The sequence below is a fragment of the Callionymus lyra genome, chromosome 2 (genome assembly GCF_982586985.1).
Source record: "Callionymus lyra chromosome 2, fCalLyr1.hap1.1, whole genome shotgun sequence".
NCBI classification, from domain to species: domain Eukaryota; kingdom Metazoa; phylum Chordata; class Actinopteri; order Syngnathiformes; family Callionymidae; genus Callionymus; species Callionymus lyra.
The window spans coordinates 27,020,008-27,030,267 of record NC_141819.1 but is presented as its reverse complement, the minus strand read 5'-3'; the positions used below and the strand labels follow the sequence as shown (position 1 = coordinate 27,030,267).

At 39.3% G+C, this 10,260-nt stretch overlaps 2 protein-coding genes across 2 annotated transcripts; both read left to right on the top strand.

Annotated features, from left to right (window-relative positions):
* Positions 1-402: 402 nt before the first annotated feature.
* Positions 403-2,156, top strand: LOC148086197 (uncharacterized). Its single transcript, XM_087782983.1, has 5 exons — positions 403-809; positions 1,228-1,335; positions 1,410-1,532; positions 1,775-1,856; positions 1,997-2,156. Exons 1-5 carry the CDS (start codon positions 773-775, stop codon positions 2,154-2,156), a joined length of 510 nt encoding a protein of 169 aa, XP_087639109.1. The 5' UTR covers positions 403-772.
* A 976-nt stretch (positions 2,157-3,132) lies between these two features.
* Positions 3,133-10,143, top strand: ercc6l (excision repair cross-complementation group 6-like). Its single transcript, XM_087784378.1, has 3 exons — positions 3,133-3,222; positions 3,630-3,674; positions 6,332-10,143. The coding sequence occupies exons 1-3, from the start codon at positions 3,173-3,175 to the stop codon at positions 10,032-10,034; spliced, it is 3,798 nt and encodes a 1,265-aa protein (XP_087640504.1). The 5' UTR covers positions 3,133-3,172; the 3' UTR covers positions 10,035-10,143.
* Positions 10,144-10,260: the final 117 nt, after the last annotated feature.

Below are 10,260 nucleotides of genomic sequence, written 5' to 3'. Positions count from 1 at the left end.
TTTTAGTGATGCAGGTGAACACAATTACAAACTAACAATATAATAGTGTTAGCATATGGAGAAGGATGGCCGTTTTAACGGCTGCGCCATTTTCGACACCCGTATAAGATTTTTGTTTTAATCTAAATTAAGACAAATTCTTTATAAAAGTGGATCAATAATATTATCCCGCAGGTTCAGCAGTTCACGTCAGATTTTTTTTTCTCACAGCTTTTTGTTTATTTAGCGCTTAGCATCCAGCTAGTACATGCTAACGCCTGAGTTAAAAATCCTATTGATGATCTTTTTTTTTGTCCATCATGAAGATATCGTATAAGCTTCTAATGATATAAGTATAACATTTTTTTTACTTTACAGAATAAACAATTCAACAGAGAAAGTGTGAACTTACGTCGTATCAACGCTGGAGGCGGCGTTTCACCGTTTGTGGCGCTTTTGAGGCTCGCGGGAAATGTCACATCAGTTTATTTCATTATAATAAAAATGTTGATTAAAATGTGGAAGATACAAAACGTTTAAATTATGTTGCAAAAAATCTGCCATGTTGTGATGTCGCGAGAGAAATCGTTTTTTTCTCCCTACGAGATAATTGGACAATTTCCGTGTCCACCAATCATATTGTCGTTACGCAGTTGGCGCCATCGTCGTCATGGTGACGAGTATTATTTGAAATGAAAGACGTATATCAAAGAATTCTCAGGTGGCCGTTGGCAGAAGAAGGTTAACATCGTGGTCAGCGTCTGGGATAAAGCTCTCTTCGTTGTGAAGCAGAATGCACGTGCCGTCTTTCCGAGAAATGATCATGTTCTGTAAGTACAATTTTTATTTGACTCTTTAAATATTTTTAGATTTAAATGACACGTTTGAGGAATGAAAGAGTGACTTTGTTACGTCAGTAGTTACCACGAGCTAATTTATTTAAATTTAAATTGATATTTAAATATTTCTACAAGATCAAGTTGTCTCTCTTTTTCCTTAATGTGACTTGATCGATAATATTTCACTTATTTTGCTTATTTTATTTTAAAAAAAGGAAACCGAGAGCATTAATAGAATCATTACTTTAAGACACATATATATGTAGTTGTTTGCTTTGGCTTCTACTTCTGAAATTAGATACAAAAATAAACAATTAAGTGAACAAATATTCTGGTGCTTTTGTGATATTCGTTCTCAGTTTTAATGTTATCACAATTTATGAGACAGTGTATTGATCTTTTCCAACAGGTATGACTGAGGAAGCAGACTCAAGTCAGGATGTTCCATCTCCAAACGTTGAGTCCAATGAGAATCAGCAGTGTCTCCAAAACGACTTTTGTCAGCAAAGTGTGTCAGGTAATTTGCAATTTGAGTATTTACAGTTAAACTTGTTTGAGGTTTTAACTCTGCTTCACATTCTTTTCAAAAAGATCCTGCCGAGACCCATGATGAGGACCCAGAGGACCTGAAGTTTCCTTCGCAGACTATTAATCCAACGTCTGCACCTCCTGTCCACAACAATGCAATGCTGGTTGACCTGCAGATATTACCAGGTAACACTGAGATAACATTTAACCCCATGAGAGTAAATCGAAGCTGTCCTTCACATTTTTATTTGAATTTCACATAACACAATAATATGAAGGTCTTTTTTCTGTTATGTATTTCATAAACATTTATACTTACTTAATTAACTTACTTATATGAAGTATTTAACAGACATTGTCACTAAGTATTCATGGTGTTTTCCTTGTTTTATCAGCTAATAGATGTAACAATTACTGACTCTTTACAGATTCATCATCTGGTGCCTTCAGTTCCCTCCAGGAGCCTGAGCAACCGCCCAAAGTGAAGGTGCAATACTTGGAAAAAAAAAGGTGAGCAGGAAATCAAACATGAATTCATAATAAGCTAATATATAGCACTTAATGTTTCTCATTGCTAAAACTGATTTCTTTAAACATGCATGTACTGTTTATGGTCACTCATTGTATGTCTCATATATTGTCTGTTGCAGGGAAGCTGCCAGAGCTGCCAGAGAGTTTCGCCGGAAGAAAAATGACTACCTAAGAAGATTAGAGAGACGGGAAATCGACCTCCAAAAAAAAAACAAGACTCTTCTTGAAGAGATTGAAGCCCTCAAGGAACTCAACGTGATCAAGCATCTTTTTCGATGATCAAGTTTACATCTGTACATAAATAACTTCAATGTTGAATAAAAAAATGTGAACATTAACACTGTTGTTCTTGATCTTTGCACAAAAACAAATATACAAACATTGTCCAGCAACTCCTGCCCTTTAATGTGCTTTGATCTGGTCTTTAATCTCCATGCTGAGCTGAACAGGACGAAGAGTTAGTCTGTCATGCTTGGTTGGTTCAGAGCTCAGGAGTTGTTTGGTCGGAATCAAAAACTTTAACTGCCAGTTTTATAAATCCAAAAAATAGTTTTTTTTTTGTTTTTTTGTGGTGTCGGTACAGAATAAGAGAACGAAATAAGATAACACACAAACTACACAATAGAAAAACAAAACCAAGCACCAATGCCCAAATTTGAATTTAAAAACGGACCAGTTAAGATGAGCTGTACATTTTGTATAAATTGTGTGGAAAATTGTATCAAAAATAATTGTTTTTCACGCTGGAATTTGCTTTCAAACCATGAGCTCCAGAAGTGTCATTGCCTATAATTTAGTTATAAATCCAGCAGGTGTCAGTATTGAGTAACAGTGACTGGACCGACAGTATTATTACAGTTTGGTCAATGTTCTGCACACTCTTCCCATTGCCTCATTAACATATCACTAATACTTACAGTTATATATATATATATAAATTAAATAATATTTTCCGAGGTAGAAAACTACTCAGAAAGGTGAATAGGAGGACCAAACGTTACAATATATTGAATTTATATGAAAAAACAAACACGTTTTATTTGACAACCACATGATTAAAGTCACTGCACATGCTTTTTACATTTTATAAACCAATGTCGTAAATCTACCATAACAATTTATAGTTAATATGCATTTATTTGAAGCCCTCGATCAGACGCGCATTGATGGCGTAGTTTACTTCTTTTCGGTGATTGGTTGATTTTTTTGGCGGGGGGAATGCTCAAATAATACACAAGTACTTCCGCAAAGCGTTAGTTCGGCTTCTTTTAACTTTGAAACAAACTCCCGTTAAAATGGAGGTTTCTCATCAAAACGGCGAAGATATCGCTGAACGACTTGAAAAGTAAGTCAAACTAACGCTTGACACGTTTGTGTTCAGGAGGACATCGTCGATATTTTCCGAGCATGTTTATTCTGTAAACATATTACAGTTAGCTTTTTTATATTAGCCATTTATCTACGATGTGATATATGTATTTATTAACATATGATGCTTAAAATGTGCCAATCTATACGTTTAATGATAATAATTAGGCTCTTAATAAAACTGTATAAAGATCGTTATTATTGTTTCACATGTACATTCGTTTTAGACAATTCACTTGACATTACAATGTGTTTTATTAATACACATATACTTCCCCTTAAAAAACTAAGAAAAATGTACATCATATTTAAACAAAATATAGGAAATGAACATTATTAAAATATATAAAGTGTAAACATTACTGACTCTGTTGTGCCCTACAGGTCTTTAACCATGGAAGTTGATGACAAGATGGAAAGGTATCAGAGGTAAGGTTTCAATTGTTTTCTTTTAGAAGTTTTTCATTTGTGTGACTTGGTCAACGGTTAGATTTCACCGACAACCCTTGCCAGGTTAGCCTGGTCTGCGTGTTAAAACTGCTTTTGGTAGCAGCCAAGATGCAGCGATTCAGGAGAAACTAGTGAGGAGTTAAACGGTTGAAATGCCAGGTGCTTACCACTGCAGAGCTGTATCAGTCGTACTTGACCATGAAAGAGACTAAAACAAAAGTGACTGGATGTTTGGTTTTGTCATTTTCCCATTCCTTTCAAAACCCATAACAAGAGCTATTCTATTAAACTGCGTAGCACTTCAAATCTGAAATTAGATTACATTTTTTTTTTTTAATATTCTCAAAATCTTTATTTTTAATCTGCACCATATATTATTTTGCAAAGAGCAAGAGAGTCACTTCATTTAATACTGATGCATGAGGGTAATTGTTTTAATAATTAGAATGTTTATTTAATTGGAAATTAACATTCTACTCTTCAAAATATACAGTAAAGCGATACACGTTTCTTTAGAGTCTTATGAAATGGGCCTGATATAAAATACATTGGTTTTGTAGAATGATTCTTTTGCCATTTTTCTTTAAAAAAAAAGGGAATGTAAGGTCAATTATTTTGTTTTGGTTTAGCACATCTTAGCGTCACTTTAGCTATGGACCACTTAAGAAGGATTTATTTATTGTGATTGTTCTCTAAGCAGGCAAATCCACTTTCCACCTTTTATGTTATGACTTGCAATTAACTTTCTGACGTTTTCCAGAAACCTTATGACCCCTTGAATATTATGTCACATAATATTACACTTTTAATCCTCCTAAGTTCATGGTTAAGGAAAATAGTGTTTGGTATTATTGAATAATCAAAGAGTCTAAAACACTGACTTTAATTTATTTTTCAATGTTTTTCTCTGCAAAATATATATATTTTGATATACATGACATATAATATATATGTTTATATATATAAACAAAATTTATTTTTTAGATTCAGTTTAAATACATTTAAAACAATTTCCCGAAGGAGACCTCCTGAGGGATCAATAAAGTTTTACCTTACCTTACCTTAAATATGTATTTTCATTCATTAAAGGGCAGCTAATGTGAACTATTATCATGATTATGCTCTGTTTTAAAATTATAACTTTAAAAGTTCATTGAAATATCATGTGCAACTGAGTAATAATTTTACATCTTCCTACTATTGTAGATCCATGATGGAGAAATATGACATTTTAGTTAATAAATGACTAACTGGTAGATAAACAATTAATTTATACTCACAAATAGAAAACAAATGCATAAATTATTTATTTATTAGCATAAAGCATTCAAGAAAAACTATTTTCAATAAGTTTTATTTCGGTGTCAATGCATTTAAATATTCATCTGAATTTGAAGCAATTTAGTAAAAAGTGTTCCAGGAACACAGAACACATAAACCTCAAGAGTAAATGTTTGTCCTATTCAAAATAAAATAGCTGCACATTCAAATGTTATTTAAAATGAAATGTAGATGTATTTGATGTAGAAAGAAATAAAGAGATTATTTTTGTTTTAGATTATTCAAAGCAATTGGGTGCCATTTTAAGGTAAAAGGTAAGGTAAGGTAAAACTTTATTGATCCCTCAGGAGGTCTCCTTCGGGAAATTGTTTTTTCCAGTAGCCAGCAATTTTTCATAAACAATAAAAAATAATACATAAAAAATAAAATAAAAAAAGAACATAAGAGGAAGAACAAGATGACACAATCTAAGTATAAAGATAAAGACAAAGAACATAGAGAAACAAAGAAAAACAACAAATACAAAGGATACAAAGACTAACATGGAACAGAACATCCAGATACTCTCACTCCACTCCTCCCCCCCAAACTCGAGGGATGAATGAGTGCCTGAGTCTATTTGTTTTGCACCTGGGTAGGAGCATTCGTGCACTCATTCTGCTTCTCTGCTCACTGATGACAGTGCTGAGAGGATGACTGTCAACATCCATGATGGACAGTAGTTTGTTCAATGATCTCCTCTCAGCAACTGTCACCAGTGAGTCCAGCTTCATTCCAACCACAGAGCCAGCCCTCCTGATCAAGCTGTCCAACCTGTTGACACTCCTCTTGGACACATTTCCACCCCAACACACCACAGCATAGAACATGACACTGGCAACCACAGACTGGTAGAACATGCAGAGGAGCTTCTTGCAGATGTTAAATGATCGAAGCCTCCTCAGAAAGTACAGTCTACTCTGAACCTTCTTATATACATGGTCTGTATTGCAGGACCAGTCCAGTTTACTGTCCATCCACACACTGAGGTACTTATAGTTGTCCACTATCTCCACCTCGTCGCCTCTGATGGACACTGGACGTGGCTTTGTCCTGGACCTCCCGAAATCCAAGACCAGCTCCTTGGTCTTTGAGGTGTTCAGCTGCAAGTGGTTCCTCTCACTCCAGTCCACAAAGTCACTTATCAGACTCCTATACTCTTTAATTAAAATTAGGTTTTATTACTCAGTCCTCTAAAGACTTTCCTGTTTGGCGTGACGTACATGTATAAAAAAAGAACGGTTGTCATTATTTGGCCACTGAATGAAAAATGAATTCATGTGTGATACTTATTTTTTTTACTTCTTTACATACAGGTTCATCCAGGAAGGCAAGGATGTGGCCCGGCAAGGAGACATGTCTCGGGCACTGGAACATTTTAAACTGGCTTACAACATACACCAGAGTGAGAAACTCAAAAACCGAATCAAGAAGATTGAGGAACTTATGGAGAACAACTCTGAGGAAGAGGATGAAGAATTTGTCAATGTTAACAACAGCGGACTGATGCTGTACAAAGACTTGCATGATAAACTTTATGACTATCAAAGGAATGGCGTGGCTTTCCTGTACACCCTCTACAGAGATGGCAGGAAAGGAGGAATTCTTGCAGACGACATGGGTTTGGGTAAAACCATCCAGGTTATCTCATTTCTATCTGGGATGTTTGATTCTGAGCTTGTCAATAACGCACTACTTGTCATGCCAACCTCCCTAATTACCAACTGGATTAAGGAGTTTGCCAAGTGGACTCCGGGTATGAGGGTGAAGGAGTTCCATGGGGCTAGCAAGACCGAGAGAACCAGGAACTTGGAGAGAGTACAGAGGAGAGGAGGTGTCATTATTACAACCTACACAATGCTCATCTCCAACTGGCAGCAGCTGGCGTCGCACAATGGTCGGGAATTCACTTGGGATTACATGATCCTGGATGAGGCCCACAAGATTAAGACATCAACCACCAAAACGGCAAAGAGTGCTACTGCTATTCCCTCCAAGAATAGAGTCCTCCTGACAGGAACCCCAGTCCAGAACAATCTTCGAGAGATGTGGGCTCTCTTTGATTTTGCGTGTCAGGGCACTCTGCTCGGTACAGCCAAAACATTCAAAACAGAGTATGAGAATCCCATCACCCGGGCCAGAGAACGGGATGCTACGCCTGGTGAGAAAGTTTTAGGGTCCAGGATGTCGGAGAATCTCACGACAATAATAAAACCTCACTTCCTGCGCCGGACAAAAGCTGAGGTGCAGAAAAACAAAATGAATGCCAAACAACAAAAGGAGGAAAATGGCAGCGACCAGAACGGGGAACAGAATGATGCCGGGGCTGAAATGCCCACACTGACCAGAAAGAACGATCTAATCATTTGGACCTACCTGAGTCAGATCCAGGAAGAAATCTACAGGCAGTTCCTTTCCTTAGATCATATCAAAGAACTTCTAATGACCACCAGATCACCATTAGCCGAGTTAACGATCCTGAAGAAATTGTGTGACCACCCCAGACTTCTCTCTGCCCGGGCTATAGCTAGCTTGGGCCTGGAGGACAATGGAGCTGAAAATGATAACGACACTAACAGCATTGCCAATATTCCAGATGACACACTCATATCCGAGTCTGGAAAACTCATGTTTCTTTTTGAGCTGCTAGAAAGACTAAGAGTAGAGGGCCATCGCACTCTTGTGTTTGCGCACTACAGGAAGGTGCTGGATATTCTGGAAAGAATCCTGGGTAGAAGAGGCTTCAAAGTCATCCGCCTCGATGGAACAATCCTGCAGATTGCGGAGAGAGAGCGCCGCATCTCCCTCTTCCAGACAGACGAGAGCTACTCCGTCTTTCTCCTGACGACACAGGTGGGCGGCGTGGGAATCACCCTCACAGCAGCCGACAGAGTTGTCATCTACGATCCCAGTTGGAATCCAGCTACAGATGCCCAAGCTGTTGACAGAGCGTACCGCATCGGCCAAAAGGAGAACGTGGTCATCTACAGACTCATCACCTGCGGAACTGTAGAAGAGAAGATCTACAGGCGGCAAATATTCAAAGATTCATTGATCCGACAAAGTACTGGAGATAAAAAGAACCCGTTCAGGTACTTCAGCAAACAGGAGCTGAAGGAGCTCTTTACACTGGAGGACGCAAGGTCCTCATCCACACAGTTGCAGCTCCAGGCCATGCACTCAAGACACCGTCTCACGGATCCTATGCTGGATGAACACATCGCCTACCTCCACACGATGGGGATGTTTGGCATATCTGACCATGACCTGATGTTTTCTCTGGACAACAAACAGGAAGAAACAGCCGAGGATAATGCTGCGCAGAACTACATCGAGGGCCGGGTTCAGAAAGCACAGGAGATGATGAAGGCGGAGTCTGAACTGCAGATGCAGTTGGCTGAAAGCATGGCGTCCGGCACTGAGCCGACCTGGCTGAGACAACAGGAGAACGTAATGGGTGAGGGATCTGATGGAAAGAGAAAGAAACCAAAGCCTAGTCCAGCAATACCCCCATCAGACAGACACTTCCAGAGCCCCGTCATTGTGGTGGACTTGGACCAGTCCGTCTCTAGCAAAGAAGGGGACCAGAACAACGCGAGACACAGGGTGATTGATCTTACCGTTGATGACAGTGTTGTGGAGGAGATGCCATTTGACCATGACAGCCATGTTGAGCCAAAGGTCGAGTCCCCTCAGTCAGTGAAGCAGGAAGAAGGTCAGACAGCAGCAGACGTTTACTCGGTTGAAGAGTCTGTGATCATGACTGACGAGGTGGCCGATGAAGACTCGCATTATGTGAGTGCAGGAAATGGCGCTGAACTCCAGGATCAATCTTTCGATTCAAAGCCACCATCTCCTGCAGCCCCACTTCAAAATAGAAGACTATCTGAGTTGCAGAAGAATACAAGTATCAATGCTGATACTTCTTCCAGGGTTAGTGGTGGGTTGGAGTCATTCGAAGGAAATTTCAATTTAGAGCTGGAGGACAGCGACATGTTCTCCGAGCACAATGATTTAAATCAAAAAGAGAATGAAGATGGAAAAGAGGAGGAGGAGGAAGGAGAGAAAAAGCTGCTTTCACAGCTGCTACTGGAGGAGAGTTTCGATGTTGATAAATCTCTTTCAGAGCATCAACACAAAATGGTCCTGGAGCAAAGCCTGCACCAGAAACAAACTTCCAGTATAGAGGAGTCGATGAACGACTCCATCGTCGTCTCCAGTAAGAAGAAGAGAGCCATTATAGAAGACAGTGATGAGGAAGCGGATCAGACGGGTTTGAAGCATAGCGGTTTTGATGACTCGCTCATTGGAGCCTCCACGCCAAAGGTGCTCCAGTCTAGCTCCACCCCCTTACGCTCCAGAAAGAGTTTTGGAGGAAACGCGTCTGTGGCCTCTCGACGCTCATTCCTTCACTCAATCATCGAGGACATCGACAATCCTAACCCGAACATGCTGGAAGATGACGAAGCCTCAGGGAGTCATTCTAGTGAGGCTGAAGAAGACGATGTCATTGGTTTGACGAATGATGAGCTTAACACTGAGGAGCCAAGTGGAGACACCCTCAACTCGGAGGAGGAGGAGGAGGCGGATAATGACTCTGAGGGGGAGGAGGAAGAAGAGGAGGAGGCAGATAATGTGTCTGAAGGGGAGGAGGAAGATGATGACTTTGAGGAAGAGGAGGAGGAGGAGGATGAATACACAAATGAGTCAAATGTTCATTCAAGCAGTGACGTGGAGTTGAGCAGTGGGCCAGAGCTGGAGTCCACAGAGAGGATGGATCAGTACACTGTGGATGCAGGTGTGAAGACAAATGGATTGAAACAGAATGTGATGAATTCTTCACACGAGCAAGCTGACGGCTACGACTCTCTGGTGGCCAGAGGGAGAGAGAGTTACAGTAAAGGAAGGCTGGACGAGGCGCTTGAGTTCTTTCTTAGAGCCATTGACATCCAACCCGGTGACCCTGAGATTCAACTGATGACCATCCAGCTCTACAGAAACCTGAGTCAGAAGAAGTGATGGCTTTAAACTTGTTAATCCTTTGTGCTCATATAATGAGTAGTTATCTGATGATGTCAAGGTTGTATATTGTATTAAAATGTTTGATTTATAGTTGTCTTTCAACTTGAAGTAGTTGTGTTATTGTTGTTTCATCAACAATCTAATTTTGAAGATTCTAAAAACTGACCACTGAAAGAAGTTTTTAATTTTATTCTTTGTACATGTCCTATATGTTTTATTCAAT

Excerpts from the sequence above, each read along its gene's own strand:
- LOC148086197 (XM_087782983.1), top strand. The coding sequence starts at position 773 with ATGCACGTGCCGTCTTTCCGAGAAATGATCATGTTCT. Across the intron at positions 1,336-1,409 it reads TTGTCAGCAAAGTGTGTCAG|ATCCTGCCGAGACCCATGAT; the intron begins GTAATTTGCAAT and ends CTTTTCAAAAAG. Across the intron at positions 1,857-1,996 it reads CAATACTTGGAAAAAAAAAG|GGAAGCTGCCAGAGCTGCCA; the intron begins GTGAGCAGGAAA and ends TGTCTGTTGCAG.
- ercc6l (XM_087784378.1), top strand. The coding sequence starts at position 3,173 with ATGGAGGTTTCTCATCAAAACGGCGAAGATATCGCTGAACGACTTGAA. Across the intron at positions 3,223-3,629 it reads ATCGCTGAACGACTTGAAAA|GTCTTTAACCATGGAAGTTG; the intron begins GTAAGTCAAACT and ends TGTGCCCTACAG. Across the intron at positions 3,675-6,331 it reads AAGATGGAAAGGTATCAGAG|GTTCATCCAGGAAGGCAAGG; the intron begins GTAAGGTTTCAA and ends CTTTACATACAG.